The 23053-nt window shown below is 46.5% G+C and overlaps 2 protein-coding genes across 7 annotated transcripts in view; one reads left to right on the forward strand and one right to left on the reverse strand.

Annotated features, from left to right (window-relative positions):
- Positions 1 to 434: 434 nt before the first annotated feature.
- Positions 435 to 13129, reverse strand: EMC3 (ER membrane protein complex subunit 3). 4 transcript variants are annotated; one of them, XM_075005096.1, is made up of 9 exons: positions 13066 to 13129; positions 11322 to 11490; positions 10464 to 10521; positions 8384 to 8477; positions 6047 to 6151; positions 4174 to 4255; positions 3911 to 3990; positions 2943 to 3025; positions 435 to 690 (listed from the first exon to the last, which is right to left on the reverse strand). In XM_075005096.1, exons 2-9 carry the CDS (start codon positions 11474 to 11476, stop codon positions 562 to 564), a joined length of 786 nt encoding a protein of 261 aa, XP_074861197.1. In that variant the 5' UTR covers positions 11477 to 11490; positions 13066 to 13129; the 3' UTR covers positions 435 to 561. The 4 variants fall into 4 exon arrangements, with proteins under 4 accessions (XP_074861197.1, XP_074861199.1, XP_074861200.1 ...); XM_075005098.1 differs by having other exon boundaries at positions 13071 to 13124; XM_075005099.1 differs by lacking the exon at positions 13066 to 13129 and adding an exon at positions 12975 to 12994.
- A 73-nt stretch (positions 13130 to 13202) lies between these two features.
- The window catches only part of FANCD2 (FA complementation group D2), an 82653-nt gene continuing 72802 nt past the window's right edge, over positions 13203 to 23053 (forward strand). For 2 of the 3 annotated variants that reach the window (XM_075005578.1, XM_075005576.1), the window contains exons 1-4: positions 13534 to 13806; positions 16013 to 16100; positions 19014 to 19151; positions 20423 to 20490. In XM_075005578.1, the coding sequence (XP_074861679.1) occupies positions 16034 to 16100; positions 19014 to 19151; positions 20423 to 20490 (273 nt within the window). In that variant the 5' untranslated portion in view covers positions 13534 to 13806; positions 16013 to 16033. Of the gene's footprint in view, positions 13220 to 13533; positions 13807 to 16012; positions 16101 to 19013; positions 19152 to 20422; positions 20491 to 23053 lie in introns of those variants that run through there. The other variant, XM_075005577.1, reaches the window with a different exon arrangement.

Consider the following 23053-nt stretch of genomic DNA (forward strand, 5'->3'; position numbering starts at 1 on the left):
CTGCACTTTATACCTTGTCTTCTCAGAGGAGCAATAATTCTGACAGCAGTGGCTTAGGTGAGTTTTTATTTTTTGTGTTAAAACACTAGATTTTTCTTTTGATGGGGTTCTCAGCAGAAAACAAACTGATACACCCGGAAAAGACTATAAATTCAAGGCTGAGTAGAAGTCTTGAGACCGATTCAGGAAGATGAATGATATAATTGTTTTGGTACTTCAGTTCCACCATTCTTATTTTGACAGGGTTATATTCTACTTTGATGTTTTAACATCAAAGGCTAGTTGGATTGCTGCCTGGATAATGTTTTAAAGGAAAAGTGTAGATGGCTAGTAGATTACTGGAGCTGGAAACCTATAGTGATCCCCTTTGGATGAAATACACCTTAAACGCAGATAACAGGAACTCTTGCGTCTCAGAGTAGAAGCAAGATAACTGTGGTTCTCAACACGGCCTCTCTTTATTTTGAGCACCAAACAGTGCAGTGTATTTTAGTAACAGACTTCTTTAAAATGCCTTTTGCAGGAAAATGCAAAGCATACATATAAAGTCAGCTACATTTTTCAGAAGATAGATGTCTGTAACTCTTCCTTAAACATGCCTTCAAAGTGGAGATCTTTAGCCATGAGCTCCTCTTCCACATCCTCTAATGCCCACTGATGATCCGTCAATTCTAAAGCTTCCCATTCCGTCTACAAGGAGAGCAAACAGGAAGAAAGAGAAGCCCGAGTATTAAAACAGGTCTCTTGCCACGTCCTGTGCATATTTTCTTCAAGGATGGTGCAATGGACTGTTTATTTCAACAAGACTGCCCAATTTCACACTCCTTCCTCAAAACAAATACCTTCTGCAGGAAATGGCTCTCAGGTAGCCCACACTTGCAGCCAGGCATATCTGAAAGTCGGTTAATTAAAGCATTTCTGAATTGTCAGGCCTTTCATATGCTCACAGAATTTAAAACATCAGGGTTTTTCTTTCTGAAAAGTTCTCAATTTTTTAAATGCTGTTTTCCCTCTACAGCCCGTGACAACAAATGCCACAAGAGCTGGATTGGCTTGTCCCTGACTCTTGGCAATTGGGGAACTCACTTTGGAGACACTGATAGGATAGGAGACACTCACTGTACCACTGAGAATTCTGCAGACCTCATGGCAGAACTCAGAGGGCCTGGGCTTACCACCTCTGCAGGTGCCAGGAGGCTGTGGGCTTTTACAATCTGTGGGACTGGCACAGGCTGTCGAGGCTGAGTCTCCTACAGACCTCTGATGCCAGCAGTTCCAGAGCTGCAGCTGGCCCATTTATCTAGCAGAATGTCTGCCTACTCTTCCATACAAGTCCCATGTTCACCGCATGGAAGTGGAGGCAGAAGTCCCTCTTGCTTTGAATCCTGAGCCTTTACCGGTGTAATCAGCTACAATGGTAGCATACTCAAACACATGAGAATTTTATTTTAGAAAACAAAACTAAGGAGGTGGGTTGATTTGTCATGGAGCTTATTCACAGTCTGTAGGGTAATGACGTTTTTCAAGTATCAGACAAAAACTGAGGAAGACGTAACATATTACAGGAAAGAAACAAACATTCCAGGAGTCTTATTTGCCTGTTTAGAAAAAAGCACGTTCTAGGTTCCAAAAAATCAATGATGTACATATAATGGTGCCCAGGATTTTTGTTAAGTGTCTGGAGTTCAGCATGGTTCATGGACATGGTAGTTTTTCCCTATTTAAAGCAGGCACAGATGATTGCTGAGCAGAGGTCTCGAGTGCTTCTGCCCTCACCAATCTTAAGAGGACAGTGTTGTGGTTTTTTTTGGTATGAGGATGAACGGCCAAAATTCTGATCAGGAGAATGGCATCCCCATTTCATTCTGCACCTTCAAAAGCAATGAGGCCATGGAGCGTTCACGCTGAAGTAAGAGCTCTCACCTTAGCAGCAAGAGGCACCTCTGTCTGAAGCTGAGCAAAGACCATCCAGAGTGAGTGAGCCGGGCAGTATTTTGTGTCTGCCATCAGAGCTGAGAAGATCTCTTGATCTGTCTCCTGCCAGTGGCAGAGTCTCAAGGACTATGACAGGGTGCACCCTGGAGTAAGACGGGATTAAACTGACTTCTCTTCCCTTTTAACAGGTGCCAAGGCCTAGAACAATGGGTGTGGAAAGGCAGGGCTCCAGGTTCAAGGGTACCCGTGAATCCCAGAGGAGATAATCTTGTCTGTTTTGCTAGTACTAACATACCTTGATATGTAAGCAAAACCATTTTCTTCAGCTGAGCCAAACCCTTGCAGATGACTACTGTCTCTTTCTGCTGAGTTACCTCACCATTTAAACTCCTTACATCACCCAGAGCTGTCTTGGGAATATGTCTTTAATCCATTGGTCTGACTCCTGCCATTATGTGCAGTTTGACACCGGTTCTCTAGGTAGTGTGAGCTTGACAGGCAGTGTGAAGGAGAGGTGTTCTGGGGACCACTCATCGATAAGATGTGGCTAGATTTTGGCTGTCATTTACTTAGTCCTTCCAGCTGGCTGAATGGTGTTTAATCCTCTGCCAACTCACATTTGTGGAACAAGTGTTTGGATCTCATGCAGAACTACTCCCTGTGCTAAAGCTAAACAGGACAGCCAGGTTGAAAATGCTGTTCTGTAGCTACTCTTCATTGGCACTCCCAGCATTTCCTCCGGTGGATTCTTCTGCACTAATAATCTCCAAGGATAAGAAAAATGTGGAGGCCATTTGATGAGAGAGAGAGAGAGCTAGGTACTTTATCTGTAACATGAGTTACCAGAACACTACCTTCACAGATCGTCCTTTCATCCTTTTTCCTCACTCCTTCAGAGGACTGGTGGTTTCCAGGCAGTGAGTAACAAACAGGGGATGCCTGCAGTGCACAGATTTGAAAGAGTACAGAACACAAAGAGAAAGATGGCAATTTAAGCAGTACTATACCTTAAAGGCTTTGTTAGTATCCGCTGGCATGGCCATTGCCGCCCCTGTCATCTGTTCCTGCATCACCCTAGATTGATCTGCAGCTGCAAGAGAGAAACAAGAGCGGACATTTACTTATTTCACAGGGATGGAACTTTTATATAGGAGGGGTGAGGGGAGGAGGGAGATGTGAACTCCTAGTTCCCCACCTAAGAAACTTTTGATAGCAACCAGTTGTCCCACAGCTAGCAGCAAAGGTTAATTAAGCATTTGCATTTTTTAAAAAAAAAGAAGCTAAAAATCCAAGCAAATCTAGAGTGCTTTCTCTCCACCTATGCAAGCCAGTAATGAGCAACCTAAACTAGTGAGTGGGCCACACGAATGGCCCTACATCATCTCAGTGAGCCACGAACTTGTCATAACCAAGCCAGCCTTCCAGGATAGAGTAGTTCTGCTAACTGTGCTTGTCTACCTATAATTTGTGGGGTTGCCATCTGGACTGCAGCAACTCTTTCAGTGGATGCAGAGGCCATGCATGGCTCTCACAGCCAATGTTGTCTGCCATCAGCACACACCTCACTTTGTGCCCTCGCTTTATGTGTGTGTCACTTTAGTAATACCTGTACGGGGAAAAACATATGTGGACAGAAACAGCAGAACTGGCAACTCTGACACGTGGTCAGCAGTCTCTCACGTCGCACAGAACCCTGATGGGCCGCAGGATACCCACCACTGGTATAAGTCACGGACTGTGGATGGCTATGAACAGTCAGTGAATGGGCAATAGAATAGACTTCCCAAAGCTAGCCTCAGTGTCATCCACACAGAGAGGACAGTGGTAGGACTGAGTCAGTAACATTCTCTAATGCCAAGTGTCTGAACTACTCGTGGCTTTCCAGGTCCTGCTGGGAGTCTAGTATTCACTCAGATTAATTCTCCAACAAAACATAACACAGTTAATTTAACAGACACAAACAATAGGGCCTTACCATTATCTTGACCCAGGATGAGGGTGTAAATGCTTCTGAGACCAAACACATTCAGGAAGTACCATGAAGCAGAACTCACCCTGACAAGCCAAAAAGATTAGATTTCAGCTCAATGAGTGCTTCAACTCAGGGAGCCTATTTCTGATCTCACTTCAGCTGTGCTTGGACAGGCACGTCTGGAGGCACTCTTTCATTCTAGGCTTTTCACAGCTAAGTTCCTCCACCCCATCCTGTGACATACCAGTTAAAAGCAAAGCATTTACCAGGATGCGTCCAAAGTGAGCAGCTCAATCCCCTGCTGCAGCATTGGTTTAAAGCGCAGGGTCAGCGGGAACGGTACCTTTGCTGCAAGGAAGACAAACAACGGATCTCTCAAACAATGGTAAGCAACTGCCAAGCTATCCCACACCTCGCTGTTCACCCAGTCAAATTTTAAAAAGGTCTTTGAAAAGAAATCAAATTACATCATTATTAACTCAGCTATGAGGGATGGGAAACTTATATAACAAGAGTCATCTCATTAGTGCCAGGAGTGAAACCAACCCCAAACGGAAGGATAGTGTATAAATTTGGAAATCACAGCACTAGGTACTTAATGTGACCTGGCTCATGTACATAGGTAGAAGAAACCACTCCGCCAACTTCAATTCTAGGCATTAAAAAAAGCTCCAAGCAGTTTCTGGTGCTATGCCTGTTCCCAAGTGCACCTACCAGTGCCCACGTTTCACAGTTGTACTTACCTATTTTTAAAAAATGTTTCTCACTCCACTGTGACTGAGGGAATGAGCCAATGCACCAAATGGGAGCACCTCTGCTACAAACACTCAGTTTCTCCAAATCCCTGCTAGATGTTAGTGACTGCCTGCTTAATCACAATAGTGCCAATATGACCTAGAGATGCAACATCATAAAGCATGCACTGCAAAACTGCCTCAGCACATTGCATTAGGCCTTCATTATGCCCCTCTCCAATTTGTAAATGGAGATGTGCTTTCCAGCTCTTTGAGATGACAACCTTGCTTTACAACATCTGTATTTGGGGACAAAACAGATGGCCTTGCGCAGACGGAGCTGGAAGGGTTTTCCCAGCTGGGAGGAGATGATAATGTAACAATAGCCATGCTGAGAAGGACCAAAGCTCCATCTAGCCAGTATCCTGTCTTTTGACATCAGACAATACCAGGTGCCCCAGAGGGAATGAACAGAACTGGTAACGATCCAGTGGTCCATCCCATTGCCCATTCTCAGCTTCTGGTAAAACAGAGGCTAGACTCACCATCCCTGCCTGGCCTGGCTAAAAGCCATTGATGGCACACCCTGGGCACCTCTTCTCTATGGATTTATGTAGCTCTTTTTTTGAACCCTGTTTAAAATTTTGGCCTCCAACATTCTCTGGCAAGGAGTTCAACAGGTTGACTGCAATCTGAAGAAATAATTCCTTTTCATTTATTCTAAACCCGCAACCTATTAACTTCATCTGGTGACCCCTAGTTCTTGTGTTAAGAGACAGAGTAAATAACACTTCCTTATTCACTTTCTCAATATCAGATAGACTTCAGTATATTCTCACCTTAGTCATCTCTTTTCCAAGCCGAAAAGTGCCCATACCATTATTCTCGCCTCATATGGAAGCTGTCCTAAGCCTCTCATCGTTTTTGTTGTGCTTATCTAATTCCAATGTATCTTTTTTTGAGATGCGATGACCAGACGTGCATAGAGTAGTGGACAAGTGGACATATCATTGATTTATTTAGAGGTAACATATTTTCTTGTCTTCTTATCTATCCCTTTCTCAGTGATGCCTGACACTTGCTTAGCTTTTCTGACTGCCGTTTTCAGAGAACTATCCATATTGACTCCAAGATCTTTTCTTGAGTGGTAACAGGCAATTAAGACTCCATTGTTTCATATGCTTAGTTATTGTTACTGAAAGCAGACACAGATTCTGCATTCCCTTCCCATTTGATCAGGGAGGGAGAGATACCAGCTGTGTTTCTTCAGAGCCAGGACTACCCCTATGTCATTCCATGAGCTCAGCCCCTGCGCAGGTGGAGGTAGCAAGGCTCTGGTGGGGCCTAATGTCAGCAGGCAATCATTGTACCTTGCTCCATGAGCTCTCTACTTTGTGACCCTTACTTGTTACAAATCCTGAGAAGGTCATGTTGATCCAACCGCCGATGAGGATCATGGGTAGAACATTGGTTACATTCCCTTTCATCATATCCGTCAGCATAGTAGGATCTGTCAAGTGCAGGTTAAACATAGCACATTAAACACTAACTGCAGGATACCATCCCATGTTTCATCACACTCAGTTTTTCTGATGTAATTAACAGAAATGTAAGCAATCGCTTGAGTTGATGGAAAAAGTGGGTTGTATCAGTAAGGGGTGAAGAGGTTAATCACGACAATACCCCTTTCTAGGTCTTGTATAGCACTTTGAGATCTACTTAATGAAAAGTGCTATGCAAAGGAGGCGAACAGCACACACACACTTAATAAAGTGGTGTCACTTCAGCTATGCAGTTTATTACATTGACCTGAAATGGGAGCACATGGTTCTGAATTCACAGTACTGGCAATGAGCTTCTTAGGACTCAACTCTGTTGCAACTCAGCAGGGTGCAGGTATTTCCTCTGAAAACTTAAAGCTTGGCTAGGAAGTTAGGCAATTTCTTTCCATGCTGGGTGGAAGAGCCAGCTCGTAATTGCACCCTTACCCCCAAATGACTTCAGAAGGGCTGCATGAGTAGCCATGCTGAATACCGCTTTTCCTTTTTGTTGCGCCCCACCTTCCCACACCCTGTGGACACTGGTGTTGAATACCAGCCCGAGGTAAAGTCAGAAACTGTCCCAAATGGGGAAAGGAGGCAAAAAGGCCACAACTAAAAGCAGGTTACATAAAGTTATTGCTGAAAAAGTAGAGAACAGGGACAAAATGATGGTGAGAGCTGGGTTTATCAGGCTATGGTCTTGTCTACATAGGGAGTTTGACTAAAGGTGCTAATTTTAACATAGTGTGGAACTGGTGCAAACTTGTAGGTGGACAGGCATGCAAGTTTATGCGAAAGTGCAATGAGTGGTAACACAGGGATGCAACTGAAGCAAGTCTTGGTGTAGACACGGCCTAAAAGGACAGGTGATTAATGATTGCAGGGTTTCCGCGCAAGTACAGAAGTGTTATGTTAAGAGACTAGAATCTTTTTAAGATAACAGTTGACAATACACAGATCAGTGAAAACTTGTTTTTACTGGCCATTTTTAATGGGACAAAGCTGTTCTCCCTTTGGACCACTACTTTAATGAAGAACATTTGACAATGTTGTCTGAGTGCAGGATAGCAGGAAACATACAACAGTTGTCACCACCAAATGTGCACAGCATTTTTCTTACCCTGAAAGATGCGCTGACTGAACAAGACAAGGCAAGGAAATCAGTCATTTCCATTTCTATGTCTTGAGTAGCGAACATATGGCTCCTGCTTACACCCACTCACCGTGTCAATTCCCTCCTACCCCTGCATTCCTCCTCCTCATTAGAAATCGGACTTAAGCTTGGCTTACACTTAAAACTTACGTCAGCATAAGATAATCAGCACACAGTGTGAAAATCCACCCCTTCCCTCAAGCTACTGGAGCTATGTTGCCAAAATCCTCAGCTTAGATACAGACATGTTGAGGGCAGAGTGCTTCTGCTAAGGTAGCTAATACTGTTTGGAGAAATACTTCTGATAGTGTAGGTTACGCCTGTCTAAAACTGCTATGCTGAAGAGTTTTCATAGTGTAGACATACCCTCTGCCTGGTAGGAGTTTTAATTTTAATTTGCCGTGACAAATCTGATAAGCCTAATAATGATTCCTAAGTGCCTGAGCTCTCTGCAGCTGCATAGCTTGTTTCTCTCACCAGCAAGACTTGAGCCAATACAAGCTGTGATCTCACCCACCAGTGTCTCTGTTACCTCGGGACCAACAGGGCTACAACAGCACCACTCAGGGCTAACAAGAGACATTTTCAGAGATATTAAGCAGGTCTGCCAGGGCAGATTACTGATTATTCTAAGGTTAAAAATATACAGGGGAAAAAAACGAACGGCTTGTTCCTTATTCACTGTAAAAAGAACAACAAAGTGCATAAGGCCCGATACCTTTTCCAAAAGCTTTTGCAGTTTGCCTTTAAAGGTGGTAACACCCTAAAGAATCGACATTAATCTTCATGGCTTCACTTCAGCCGGTGGAAGATATCAGTGGTCAGATGACAGCAAGAGACAAGGCAACATAAAATACTGACACTTGGTAGCCCAATGCTATTGCTTGTAGACCCCCTTTCAAACTAGCACTTTACTACGATTCTGATTACTTTGTTTTTTGTATTTGGGTGGGGGGGGGGAATAAAAACAGAGTTACAAGAGAGCTACAACCTTGTAAGGAGCCACCTCCTCACTAAGAACGTGGTTTGCAAAGAACTCTACGCATACCTGTCATTGGAGAAGGGGGCACTACCTTCCTTTTGGTTTTTTTAAAAAATCCATCCTCTGGGTTATTGAAGAAATACTTCCGTGTCAGGAAAGACTGAAAACAAAAGGAACAGCAAATTCTAACTGGGCTGGGACCCAGACAAGCACAACAGAGCATGCAAACATCAGAATTCCTTTCCAGCGTTCAGGATGCTCTTTTCCTATCTCCTCCTTGGTCTCCTGCACAACTACTCACTACCATCATGTAGTTTTGCTCTGACTTCCAGGTTTCATGGACTCTAGGACTGGCAGGGACCATCCTGATCAACTACTCTGACTTCGTGCATGCTGCAGACCACAGTACCTTGTCCATGTCCCTCCTGACCTATGGCAGAGTTACTGAAGGCCTCTAAACGATGATTTAAGACTTCGGATTATAGAGAATCCTCCATTTACACTGTTTTAAACTTTCAAGTGAACTATGGCTCAATGTGGCAGAACAAGGCTAAAACCCCTGGTCTTTGCCACTCCTTCCCAACGACAGATAACATGATCAGTTGGGTCTTGAGCATTTCAGGAGACACCTGGGAAAGAATTCTGTGCAGTAACTCACAGGCTTCCCCATCTACTGTCTCACTGCTGGCCAGCAGGGATATCTATTACTAGCAGTTGGAGACTGGCTATGTATCATTGTAGGAAGCTTCATCAGACCATTTCCTCTGTAAACTTATCAAACTCAGTTAGGGTATGTCTCTGGATACTAGTAATTTCAATAACTGATTTGTATTTGGCTGAGGTTCTGTGTTCACTGTCCCCCGGATCAGTGTCTCTCTCTGAAACGCTCTCAGAGGCATCCACATCTCAAACATTATTAACTATTTCATGCACTGAAGTCATTTGCTCCCAAAGAGACTTACACCTTTCTACATGTATTTTTTGATGATCTACCCCTCAATCTGGGACAGCTCCTCACACTGGTCACCTAAAAACAATGGTTCAGGCTCAGGAATCTCCCTCACATCCCCAACCTGAAGATGGAGAAACTAAATGAATGCTTTGCATCCACAGTGATTTCACTGTGCTTGAGTGTCTCAATTGTCCGATCACCCCTCTGACTTCTTGCACCTGATGTACTTTTTTTTTTAACTATTAATTTTAGCGTATTTGGCTGTCCATCAATTTTTTTGCCTTCCTCATTATATGTATTATATTTATATATAATACCAAATTTAAATATATTTTATATATAAAATGACCTGAAACTTACCTTATGAATCGTAACTACTTTTGGAACTGCCCTATATTTGAGTACTGGTCTCAGTTTTAACAATGAATTAATACTACTTCCTGAACTTATTATTTGAAAAAGACTTGGGGGTTGTGGTGGTGATCAGCTGAACATGAGCTCCCAGTGCAACACTGGGGTCAGAAGGGTTAATGAGATCCTGAGATGCATCATCAGAGGATTCTTTCATAGGAGCAAAGAGATTATTTTACTTCAGCATTTGGCAGTGATGCAACAGCTCCTGGAATCTTTTGTCCAGTACTCATGCCCCCAATTCAAGAACAGTGTTAAATTTCAGAGGGTTCAAAAAAATACACGACCATGATTAAAAGATTTCAAAAAAAGTGGTAGGCCCAAGAAGATCAATAGATTTAGCCTACAAAGTAGAGATTAAGGAATGACCTGATTACAGTTTATTGGTACCTACACAAGAAAAAATATTTGGTAATGTGCCCGTCAATCTAGAGGAGAAAAGATGTAACAGTGCCCAGTGGCTCCAACTTGATGCAAGACAAATTCATGCAGGAAATAAGGTGTAAACTGACAGAGTAATTAATCACTGGAACAACTTACCAACAGTCGTCACTGATAACTATTAAATTATGACTGGATATTTTTCTAGATGTGCTCTAGGGACTGCTTTCAGGGGAGGATTCTGTGACTTCTGCTACACAGTTGGTCAGACTGCATGACCGCATTGACCCCTCTAGCTGTCAAACTTATATATCTATTTTAATTTATGCCATCATTCTCTCTATACAGCTTTCATAAAAAGATTAAAGCAATTCAAATATGCAGCTTCACGCATGTGCATACCTGTTTTGGAATGTATTTTCCATTTTCTCTGAGGACTCTGCTTCGAATTAGGACTTGGCTTAAAAAAAAAATCTATTATTGCAGGACCATTAAACAGTATTAGAAAAGAGTAGAAGTTAGGGTAAACAATGGGCTGGACAGTAAATGAGCTGAGAGACTGACTCAAGGACATCTGCCTCACAAATATATTAAGACACCTTTCTATTAACAGAAACCCATTTCCAGAGTAGTATTTCTCACCATTTGGAGCATCTCACTCATAAATCAGGATAGATGAGGAATAAAAAGAGTCACCCTTCGTCCTCCTGGATTGGGGAAAATGGCAGATTTCCTGAGGAGGACACTTTTAAATTCTATCAAATGTTGTATATGCCCCCTTTGGAAAGACATTTAGACTCCATGAAGCAGAATTCTCAGACAGACAACAGCAGCTGCTTCTAGGCCTACAGGTAATTTTTCTAAGAAAACCAAAAATATATCTAGCATTACACAGACCCAATTCACCAAAATCTTTGCTGTCCAAACTTAAATAAAATTTAACAGAGAATATATTTTGCAAAACTGCAGGAGAATCAGTGTAATTTTTGATACTAAAGAATAGATTTCTTGTTTAGCCTCAGTTTTTAATTAAGAGGAAGTGGTAATATTGTGGATAAATCAACCATAAAATTAGTACCCAAACGTGATAATGTAATTAGAAACTCTTATATAGGGAGTCCAAATTAAGCTTGCACAAGGAACTTTCATTCTGGTATTTCATCTCTTTTGATTGCTTGACTTTGCAAATGTAAAGTGTTTTTTTTATCCTAGCTTTATTGGAAAGACCAGAGGAAGCTTTTGGCACATTTGTTAACTTACCTGTCAGACACTTGCTCCCTAGTGAGCTTTTTGTCACTTTGGAGCAGGATGGACACATAGTGACGAATCATCCCAACAAAGAATGTTATGAAAACAATTGGAAGAACCACCCATAACCGGATATTGGAGTCCAGCAGCAGCTCTGGTTCACTCATCTTAACAGTGGATTCTAGAAAACAAAATGGACTTTATTATACATTATATCAAGAAGGCATCGAGCACTTTCAACTCAGCAGAATGAAGCATTCTGAATGTGTACTTGTTAGCATCGGGTGACTAACAGCAGGTGCCTAATAAGTTAGCTCATAATTTTTTTCAGTTTTGTGAAACTGGCCCCTCTAAGGCACCAAGCATATTTATGTCTTGTCCAGACTAGGGAGGTAAAATCCTGTTTAACTGGTTAACCAGTTAGTTGCTAAGTTTAATGGGTTAACTGATTAAATAGGTAGGGAGGGGACTGGGGAGACCACTCCACCTTGGCCAGGCTGGAGTGGCCTCCCCTGGAGCTGCTGCAGACTAGGGCTACGCCTGCCCAGACAGAGCCCTCCACCCACAGAAGCCCTGTGGGGCTGGAGCAACCTTCTGCTCACTACAAGCAGGGGGCTACTCCAGCCCCTACTGGTTAACAGAAACTGGTAAGCCTCATCTGTTTAGGGTGAGGTTTGCTGATTAACCGGCCAAACATTAACATCCCTCGCGCAGCCTTTATTCTGTTTGCACATTATGTGATCAAGTCATGATCCCGTGTGTCTAAGCTACCATTTTCTGCTGTGATCCAGTCCCCTTTCATCTAGTAGGATTAGATCTACTAAGGAATTCCCTGGTGTCGGCTGCAACAGTTTTGAGTTAGGAAAAGGCTATGTACAGGGTTTGGAAAGACCCGTGCTGAGTTAGTGCTGGTAGCGTGGTACATTCAGTGTGTGTTACTCAAACTGCAGTTCCCCCAGGATCACACAGTGCCCCCCTCCCCGCGTACATTCTAGCAGTTCCAGTTCCTCCTTTGGAGCCAGGCTCCAACACTGGCATCCAGGCAATTCCGCACTTCCCTCTCGCCACGGCCCTGGCTCCTGATTAATTCTGTTTCGCCATCTCAGCACTCAGCTCCTGCCTCATTCCACCATCCGCCTGCTGTGCCCTGAGCTCCTTCCTGCCCCTGGCTGCCAGCCGGTATCTGAGAGGACTGAGCTGCAGTTCACCCAGTCCCAGCACCCCAGTCAGGCCCGCCGAGCGCCAGGGGCCAGACAGGGCTGTCGGGTGTCCTGGACAGGCCCGTATTTCGGCTCTCCGGCCGGTTTAAAAAGCATCAAACACCAGGCAGCAACCGCCGGTATTGCAGCTTCACGGCGGCCCCCGCTCTACGCGGATCCACCATGCGCGAAACTCGCTGTAACGCCAGTGTCACGCACTAGGCTCTGCCCCGGCCCGCAGCTACGGGCAGCCAGGCCGGCTACGCCCCTTCCCCTGCGTCCCACAGCCGCGGCGCTTCACCCCCCTCAGCCCGCCGCCGGCTCGACCCCCAGCTCCCGCGCCGGCGCATGAGGCTCTACCGCCCCCCGCGACCCCCGCCCGGGTCACCCCGCTCGGCCCCTCCCCGCTGCTCGTGCCCGGACTCTCCCCACCCCCTCGGGCCGCGGCCCCGCTAGGCCCGGCCACCTGTCACCGACAGGCCCGCGCAGCGTCAGCGCTGCCGCTACAAGGGGGGGGGGGGCAGCCGGGACCGGGCTCGGCTCGTCGCGCCCCTCACTTCACCCGGCGCCCTCGCTCCGCTTCCGGCATCGAACCGTCGCCCGCGGCTCCGAAGGGCCCCGGATGTACGTCACTGTGAGGTCATCAGGGCGCGACAGCAGTCACTGCCTGGCGGGAAACTCGAGAAGCGGCGCGGGCTGCCGGCGCGCGCGGTAACTGCAGCTCCCGCTCCCGCGGCAACGGCGTGTGCGCGGGGTGGCGCCCCCGTGTTTCTGTGGGAACAGGGTGGGTGTCGGGGGCTCCCCCTCACGTCTCCATGGTAACGAGGCGTGGCGCCCTCCTCCCTCCCCCTGCGAGCCTGCGGGAGGCTCGGGCCGGGCAGCCCCGTGTGATGCGTCCGGGCTGCCGGCGGGGTTTGTAGGCCCGGCCCGGCTGCCTGGGGGAGGGAGCCCGCGGCGCGCGTGCGAGGTGTTGTGACACCATCTTCTGTCGCGTCATCGGCTGGGACAGGTCTGCAGAGCGCGCCTCAGGCAGCGCCCGAAGCGGGGTCGCCCGCGGCCGTGCTTGCCGCTCGGCGCCGTGTGTGCGGAGAGCGACGTGGTCCGCAGTGGTGCTCTCGGCGCCGTGCGGGACAGCCGCTGGGGCGCCAGGCGGGCACAGAGGCGCATCCCTGTGGAGCTAGAGCCGGGATCGGAACCCCCACGTCGCACCACAGCGTATCTCCGTTTGCAGCACTGCTCACCCGTAGGCCCTCCCTGGCCTCCTCGGACGCACGTGCACCTCCGAAGGGTGACTTTCGGTAGGCTTAACGTGCAGGTCCCAGCGGACAAGCAGCTGACCGTGAGCTGTTTGTGTGATACTGTGTCAATCCTTGAGTGTACGAAAGGGGATGGGGTAGGGGAGGAAGGTGCTTTCACCTGGGTGTATCACATCCGTTAGACTTGGTGCAGCTCCACTAGGAACTAGCTTCAAAGTTAGGCACTACATCGAAGTCGCCTGCAGAGAGTCTCCACGCATTTTTCCTTACTTCAGAGTTAACTTTGAAGAAGGGGGCCGAACTTCGGAGTCCTTACTCCATTCCTGGGAATGGAGTAGTGCCCTACTTTGACGTTTAACTCTGAAGTAGGTTGTGTGTAGACACTCAACTTTTGAAGTGTGTTACTGCAAAGTAAGCAACTTTGAAGTTATTTCTGTAGTGTAGGCACAGCCATACTGGCAGTGTATAGTGTATAAACAAGTCATTGTATAACATTTTAGTTTGTACTGACTTTGCTAGTGGTTTTTATACAACCTGTTGTAAAACTAGGTAAATATCTAGGTGAGTTGATGTACTCCGGAAAGATCACTGCATACTCTAGGGACATATATGCCTGGTTGAGAACCACTGCTTTACTCTGACCTGCATAACACAGGCCTTTCAGCTTCCCCAAAACAAATCCTAGAATATGTTGTTTAGAGAAGCGCACACACATTCTCTTTTGATACCTACATTAATATGTAAAAAGTGTAGTTGTGACGATAGGTAAAATACACGCAAAAAGTAATTTTTTTGCTCTCTCTTTTTATATACTTACCTTACACAAAATAATTAATAAAGAAAATTACATATACAAGAGAGTAACGCCAGACATGTCTTGAAAATGTAGAAACAAAAGCTCTCTCTGTCTTCCCCTCTCCTAGGTACGTATAATATGCCCATAACTTTAGTAAGTGATGGTAGTTGTATTATTTCAGAATGCTAATGTGATGATGTAATTGAACTCTGTTATCACAGTGTGTGTGTGCAAGGTAGCAGAGTGATGGTTGCGTGTTCAACCTTAGCTTTGGATTTCCTGAGATTTGACTAGTGTCAGAGGGGTAGGTGCGTTAGTTTATATTTGCAAAAACAATGAGAAGTCCCATGGCACCTTATAGACTAACAGATATATTGGAGCATAAACTTTTGTGGGCAAAGACCCGCTTCATCAGATGCAATGTAATTTGACAAAGTGGGTCTTTGCCTGTGAAAGCTTATGCTCTTATATATCTGTTAGTCTATAATAGGTGTGTGCAAACTGGGGGTGTGCCCCCCAAGGTGGGGCACAACACTTTGTAAAAGGGGGGGTGCAGTGCGATCAGGCCCCCGTTTTCCCCCCCACAGTTTCTGCTGTGTCATCAGCCCTCTGCTACCATGTCACAGGGCTGGCAATGCAGCAGAAACTGTGGGCGGTGGTGGGGGAGCTGAATGCACTGGACCAATCAGGGTGCACTTGTGTCACCTGCCTGCTGCCCAGCTAAGGTGGCTGGTTCCTGGCAGTGGAGGCTGAGCTGGCTGGGGGGCGTCCTGGTGCTCAGGCTCCCCATGTGGCACCACAGCCAGCCCTGCCCCTTCGCGCTTTCCCCTACCCCAGGAGGAGCTGCTGCTTACCCAGTCCGTGAGCCCCTGACCAGCGCGTTCCCCCACCCACATCCCTTCCTGTGGTCCTCCCACAGGTAGGGAGCCTGGCGGAACCCGGCTAACTGCAGACTGAAAAGTGGGGCCTAAAAAAAGTGAGGCCTTTTTCACAGCCTAAAAAGTTTGCCCACCCCGGTCTATAAGGTGCCACAGGACTTCTCATTGTTTCTGAGATTTGACTGTTTAACTGTATAGACTTGTAATATCAGAATTTCTTTGAGTTACTCCAGTTAAAATTCGACCGGCAGCTAAATGACACGCAGAAACTCAGACACTAGTATTCCAATAGACTGCATTTTAAAAAACGTGACACACCATGCTATTTATTGGAACACCTTCACCTCAGTCGGCATCAAAGAGGGGTTTGTGCAAAGAATGATGCTGGTTAACCAGACCTCATTTCCTTTGAATGGGCAGTCTGCATTCCTGGAACGCTTTTCCTATAGCCTTTTCTCTGTTCACTTCAGATTACTTTACAAAGGTTAAAGTAAAAAATGGATGTCCTTTGCCTAGTTGCTTACTGTTTTGTTTTTTTGTTTTTTGTTTTTGTTTTTAATATATGGTATCATAGGGTACCACGAAGATTGTTGCCATGGTTTCAAAACGAAAATTGTCCAAGTCTGATGCTCATGGGGACAGTCTGACTGCAGTGTTACCACGTAAGTGTAACAAACTCCTTTTATTTGAAGTGGAATTCCTTTGGTAGATGGAAAACTGGCATGCACCCTGCTGGAGAGTTGTTGCCAATAAAGTCAGAAGTTGTGCAGAATGATCCTGCACAATGGTAACATTTAATGAGCCACAATACAGTTAAAATGACAAAACCAAAGGTGTTACCAGGGCTGAAAAATCTAATTGCCTCCCTTCCTCCATGTCTGCATTTATGTCTCTCTAAACTGATGGGAGCAAGCCTCGATGCCATTAGAGGGAGCTTGAAAAGCCCTCCCTCTCTTCTTACCCCCACCCCAGAAAAAGCCCATTCCACCAAAATCACAGGCTTAAAGAACCAGCCACCTCACTACTGAATGGGAGGAGGAGAAAGCAACCTCCTTTTCAGTCTTGGAAATGAGCAAGGTGCTTAGATATCCCAGTGACAGGCATGGTGGAAGAACTGAGACGTGGAATAAGCTCTTCAGGTCAGGGATGCTCCTCTTGTAGATAGATGCCTGTAAAGGTCTGAGCATGCTGATGGTTGTGTACAAATAACTAGGGCATTGCACACATCGTAGCTTGTGTGGGCCAATCTTGTTGCACAGCCTAAGGGCTCCTTGCTTTCCTCTGTGTGCCCTGCAAACTCTCTGTGTGACACTGTCCCTTCCCCTTCTGTTACACTGGGATGCTCTTGAACTGCCCTCCATTCCCCTTCCATCAGGGGTTCCGTAAGCTGCATGGCTTTCTCTTTCCCATAGTCCCCACATGCTTGCAGCTCTGATTTCCTACCATGCCCAGTTCTCTCCTGGGCCTCCTCCTTCTCCCCATTTTAGGGGATATGTGCACTTCTCCTTCCCTCATACTTAGTTTCCCAAGTCTGCCTCTCCCCACTGGGGTTCTTTATCCTCCCATTCTTCCCTCCCCTTTCCGGGGTCGCCCATTCTTCTCATTGTAGCAAGGGCACTCTGTGTACTCCTAGTCCTCTTTCCCCTATAATGGGGACCCCTAACCCCCATCTTCCAGGAGCTCTGCATATCTCCTTCCCCCCATTTCCACCTTCCCTCTTGTGCCAGGGGCTCTGTGTGCCCTCCCCATTTCCCCATTCAAGAATCTCTCATTCTTCCCTTCATGCTTGAGTCTCTGTGTACATGCCTTTTCCCATGTGCCTCCACAGTCTGTCTTCCCCACTGTACCAGGATCACCTGTTCTGCTTCACACTAGGAGTTCAATATACTCCTTTCTCTTCCCATTCCAGGGCTGTCCGTGTCCCTTCTCTGTGACAGTACTTCTCTGGGTCCCTGATTCCTCCTTCCTGCCATGACAGAGCCTTGTGGTGAACCCCTTTAACCCCCTTCTGCTCATTTTCCCTCATGCTAGTGGCTTTGGGTGTCCTTACTCTGCTGGCACTCCCCTCATTATCCTCCCTCAATGCCAATACATGTGTTCCTGTCCCTCTCCGTTCTCACTTCTCAAGTTCTTCTTTCTGTCTGGGAGCCAAAGTGGGCGAAGTATTGGTTTTTATTGGACCAATTTCTGTTGCTGAGAAAGACAAGCTTTCCAGCTTACACCAGGCATGCAGGGTGCCAACATGCTACTCTGGACTGGGAGGATGGGAAGAGCTGAGACAGGATATTCTTTTGCTGGAAGGCATTAATAAGTGCCATCAGCTTGTTGTTACACGGATGATTACAGAGGGACTTGAGGCTTTGTCTACATTAAAGAGCTTACAGGGGTTTCATTTGCTCCCTATTCTCCCCCTTTCCCCAAATTAATAAGCATTAATCAGTTGGAATTGTTTAGGTGTGGGATTGGGTCACATATGGGCAGAGAAATGCCTTAAAATTGAATGAAAGGCCTTCCAGGCTCAGCCAATAACTGGTTAATGGTAGTAGTGGCGTTAAAGAGAAATTTATTATTAAACTAGATGCTTTAGACCAGCGGTTCCCAAACTTTTCAGCATCGCGCCCTGCCTTTTGATTTTTGGGAAACCCTCATGCTTTACCTCTTCTTTACCATCATCCAACCCCCTTTTAACAAAAATTCAATTTGTAATTTAAAATAAACACAAAAGCTTGATATAAAAATGTTGTTTGAAATTAAAAATAAGTACCAATAGTTTTTCTCGGCCCATTGCGGGTGCCTGGTGCAGCCCCAGCTGGCTAGTTGCCTGAGCCCCATGCCAGCCGCCAGAGCTGCCCACACCAGCTGCCTGCCTGCCTGAGCCCTGTGCTGCCAGAGCTGCCTGGCCAAGCTGACCAAGACCCGCACTGCCAGAGCCAGCCATCCGCCCACCAGCCCGAGCCGTGCAAGCCCTGCAATGCCGGGGCCAGCCGCTCTAGCCACACAAGCACCGCAAGCTGGATGCCTGAGCCCCATGAGCCCCCCTGCGCAAGCCCCTCTTCTCCCCCAAAGCTAGGCACCCCCAGCCCCCATCTAACCCCTCCTCCCCTCCCCAACCCACACTCACTCCCCTTTGCAAGAGGCAGCTAGTTCCATGTGGGTCTTTGCTGACTACCTGCTTTTTATAGTGGCCGTGCCAGGTTGCCCATGTAAAATGGCAGAGGCTGAGAGCTAGAAGAAAAGTCTGGCTTTTCCTTTGAGTGGCGGAAATGATGGCGGGGGGCTGAGTCACCTCATGTCCCCCTGGAATTTTTTCATGCCCCCCCATTTGGGAAACAATTCTTTAAATCATGGACAGGTCAACAGCTCAGGTAAATAAGAAATTTCTCCTTATGCTATGGTAAGCTGCTTTATATCTTCCTCCTACATATCTGCAGCAGAGTGCATTGCCACTCATCTGACCCCCAAAGGCAATGCTGCTCATCACAGAATCTCCTGAGGTATGGCTAATTTTGAGTATAAGGGAACACCACTCCTTACTGCAGCTGTTTATCATACAATAATGAGCCTTGCTTTCTCAGCAACAAAGAAGTCTCGAATCTCTGGAAATGAGAAGACCTCTGCCCAAGATGGAGTGGTGGAGAATGACTGCATCTCTGTACAGCTTCTTAGAACAGGAGGAATTACTCTGAGTGCTGGGGAGAGACAGAATGAAATAGGTATGGATTTAGCATTTTCTATCCATCCACATTAAAAGGGGTTGAGCGTAGCAGAATGAAGCACTTAGCTTGGGAAGCACCAAAGCTAAAGTCAACCTTAAGTCGGTTCTCGTGCCTGCTGTTGACTTATTTGATTCCTGACTCGTTCAGTGTGCAAGCTGAACAATGCACAGAGAATTAGCTGGCTGTCAAATCTTTACGTTTATCTCTGTTGGTCAGTGAGTAAACCCTTCCTTACTTGGTTTGCTGTACACCAATCAACATATTACACACATGCTTCCATGCTTGTGAGGTATACGTGCATGTGTTGTGCTGGTTAAATGCTGGAAGGTTGTAAGTGTAACCATGAGGATGGAATTGGAAAAGGCTCTGGGAATTGCTCTAGTCTGTTCTGTTTCCATATTAACCCAAGATAGAAAACAAGGGAACTATGGGTTTTAAATGGTAAGTATTACAGGGTTTAGCTGCAAAGGCAGAGTGAGAGAGCTTCAAGTAGAAGCCTTTCCAGCTTGCATATTGCTGTCAGCAGCTGTGGGGAAGTGGTTGGATGATTTGGAATCAACCACTTTGCTACTGTTCTGGGCCATGTTTTATTGCCACATAGGGGTCCCAAGTCAAGTTTCTCATTCAGTTCTGTGTCTGAAGCACTGCAGGCATAACATCCTCAGGATGCTTGTTTAATATTCCTATAGTGGCTCCATTGTTCTGGCAGAGACTCACTTTTTCTCTTTTGTGTGCCTGGAATGCTAGAAATGCAGGGTGTGCATTTGGGGACTGAGCAATCTGATACTCCTGGAGGGTGGCTGTCCTCTCTCTTTGGGCTGAATGGCCTTTCTTTAGCAGTAGAGGGGTTGGGAATTTGAGCTGGAGGGGAAGAAGCTTAATCATGTGCTATTCTTAAACTGAGATCCTTTCCTGCTATTTGTTTCCCAGTTTGTGTTCCTGAATGGCCTGGCAAGCTTGGCTGTGTTCTGTGTCCTGAGAGTGAGCTGTACTGCTGAAAGGACGCAGGTGGCTGAGGGGCTGCATGCACATTGGTTATTTTTTAAATTTAACCAGATCCACTTCAGTTTGCCATGAAGGAGTAATGCGGGAAATAGCATCTCTCTGGCTTTCGCTAACTGGGCACTCTAGAAGAAAGGAATTTGGAAATCCCAGTGGATACCTGAGTGTACCCTGCAAAGCAACTTGTATTTGTTGCTGAAGTGCTGTGACATTTGCATAACTAAAATATATGTTGCTGATTGATCTACTCCTGACTTTTTCCTTAGCTGTGGATAAAGCAACCTTCCAGAAGAGGCTCTTCCAGGCCCTGAGGAAGCATCCTTTCTACCCACGTGTACGTAGCCGATACCACAAATTTCAACAGAAGCCAGTGTTTAAAATCTGTGCTCAGCTGGCTCTGTGACCACTACATATGCAAACAAGCCATTCACATAGGCTAATTGCTGCTGTACATCCAAAACTGGCCATGCAGAATGCCTCAGGCAAAAGAGGTATGCAAATGTAGTCAACTGCGGTAGTGTCCCAAATGGCCTCACCCTCTCCTGCCACTCTGCTGAGAACCATAAGTGACTGCTGAACTGCCCAGCCACATGACTTCTCCCTGTGCCACCTCTAGCCCAGGGCAGGGCCATCCCTAGGAAGTTGTGGGGCCTGGGACAATGTCCCCCTCTATTCCAGGCCCTGTCTCTTTCTGCCCCACCCTTCCCTGCCCCTACTCCACCTCTTTCTGCCTCAGAAACTGTGACAGGTTCTGCATTGTCTGCTTGCCCCATGCTCCTTGTAATATGACGGGGTTTCTGGGCTCTGCTAAGGAAATCAAACCCCAGGGTATCTTTGCTTAAAACTGGGCCACTTACAGCCCCAGGCTGGGATTTCCTTCTCACTAAGGCATATCTAACCAGCCACAAAAGTACCTTTGCCAGCCCCACTCATCAGCCAGAAGCCTCAAAAGCAAACCCACACACTTCACAGCTGCTATACCAGCCCAGAAACAACACACTTGCCCAAATCCTTCAGATCTAAACATCGAAAGGTTTATTTACGAAGCAAGAAAGAACAGGCTTAGAGAGAAAAATTGTTAAAGTGATACTTTACATACATCAATTACAGCTACTGATGCAGGCCAGCAATGTTATATGCTGATTTTTGAAAGTCTCTGAAAGTCCATCCCACAAGGGGTAAGATTCCAGGCCCATCAGTGTTATCTGACCAAGGTGAGATGCTGTGGCAAAAATGCCATTGGTCGCTGGTTTTGCTAGCACGCCCCAGTCATTTATATGGCAGGTGGAATGGATGTCTGGGCATGTGATTTCAGTTCCTTTGCTCAGCCCAGGTCACCTGATCCGATGGGCTACATTCCTTTGACAAGTCCCCACATTTCTGAGGTGTGAATTTGACCCCTGGGCTTCTGGTTTCCTTCCCATTATTTAACCCAATATCCTGGCTGGGGCTGAGCTCATGGCTCCTGTTGTGAATCCCAGCACCAACACCTTGCCACCACAACCACAGAGCCAGAACCCACAGCTCTACCCACAAACATGACACAGACGTACAAGCATCACACACAGACTCAGGGCCTCCTCAGCCCCCACCAGAGACCTCACACGGCCCCCCCCGGCACACCGCCTGGGGCCAATAGATACACTGGGCACACAAAATGGCTTCCGTATCCAACCTAAAAATCCAGTCATGTGCCACTCCTCCCCGGCATCTGGAACAGCAGGATGCATGACCAGTGTTCCCTATAAGCTGTGTTCTTGTGCAGCCACTCAGAAGAGATTCAAATGCCGCCCAGCTGGTGAGCAGAGCATACACAGATAGGTTTTGTTGCTACTGGTGGGGCACATTTGCACATACTTTGAAGTACGTAGAAAAATTTGTTTCCTCATACGGATGGAAAAAAGTTAGGGTGAACATTGCGTGTGATCCTTTGTGCCCCCTGCTGAGAACAAGTAGTTATATAGCTGCTTGGTTTTGGGTCTGTTCACAGAGGCCTTTCCGTCCACTCTCGCTAATCCCACAAGTGTGCTCTACTCTTTCCATTCTCCACTTGACTCCTGTCACCCTTCCTGCTCTGGTTTTACCTCTTTTTGAACTCTCATGTCTGACTCATCAGCCACTAATATGCTGATTGGAGGCTATCTGCCCTTGCACCTGTCAAACCTCACCTGTCTTTAATGCTGCTAACGTGGCCTCACACAACGGTGGAAGAAAACACTGTACGTCTGTCTCTATGTCTATGATTTCTACTCAGCCCATCTTGGCAACCTCCCCAGGCATGCGGTGCCAGAAATGGGGGCGCAAGAGAACTGAAATCCAAAGGATGCCAAAGACAAAAGGCACACGCAACGGGGAGGAGGGCAAACTTAACTTCTGAATGGAAAATTTTCAGTTTGCTGTTCTGTAAGTAACTGCCCTGGTTGCTGCCAGCAGTGGAGTGGCCACCCCTTGTTTGTGAGTGTTCCTGTTGCCAGGCTTTTCCCTTCTCTTCCTCTCTCCCCTTGTTGTCACCTCAAACAGCTAGACCAAATATGGAACACCCGAGCCCACTCATTTCAACATTGCAACTCTTTCTGGACATTGTTGTTGGCTGGACTGGACACCGTGCTCCCAGCTTCAATGGGAGAAGTTGCAGCTGCGACTCCGCCCTTTGAGTCCCAAGCAAGGGAGGGGAGTTGAAGCTGTCACATTAGAGTGAGTTTATAGAGGAACCAGCATCTCATTTGCAGGCAGTTTTGATGAGAGTACAGCAGAACTTGGACTTTACAAACCCCAGTCTCACAAATGACCAGTTACATGAGCCATTTCTCCAGACAGAAAGAAGATCATACAATGAAAGTTATGCTGAGGAAGAGCAAGGCAACAGGCCTTCAGTGTTTTTGAAAGAACTTCTCAGT

This window comes from Carettochelys insculpta, chromosome 11 (assembly GCF_033958435.1).
Source record: "Carettochelys insculpta isolate YL-2023 chromosome 11, ASM3395843v1, whole genome shotgun sequence".
Classification (NCBI taxonomy): Eukaryota; Metazoa; Chordata; order Testudines; family Carettochelyidae; genus Carettochelys; species Carettochelys insculpta.

Bases quoted from the DNA above. Each gene is read 5' to 3' on its own strand.
- EMC3 (XM_075005096.1), bottom strand. From the start codon at position 11,476: ATGAGTGAACCAGAGCTGCTGCTGGACTCCAATATCCGGTTATGGGTG. The intron at 3,991-4,173 runs GTAAATGCTTTG...TTGGCTTGTCAG, and splicing joins CTCACTTTGGACGCATCCTG to GGTGAGTTCTGCTTCATGGT. The intron at 691-2,942 runs GTATAGTACTGC...CTCTCCTTGTAG, and splicing joins ATACTAACAAAGCCTTTAAG to ACGGAATGGGAAGCTTTAGA.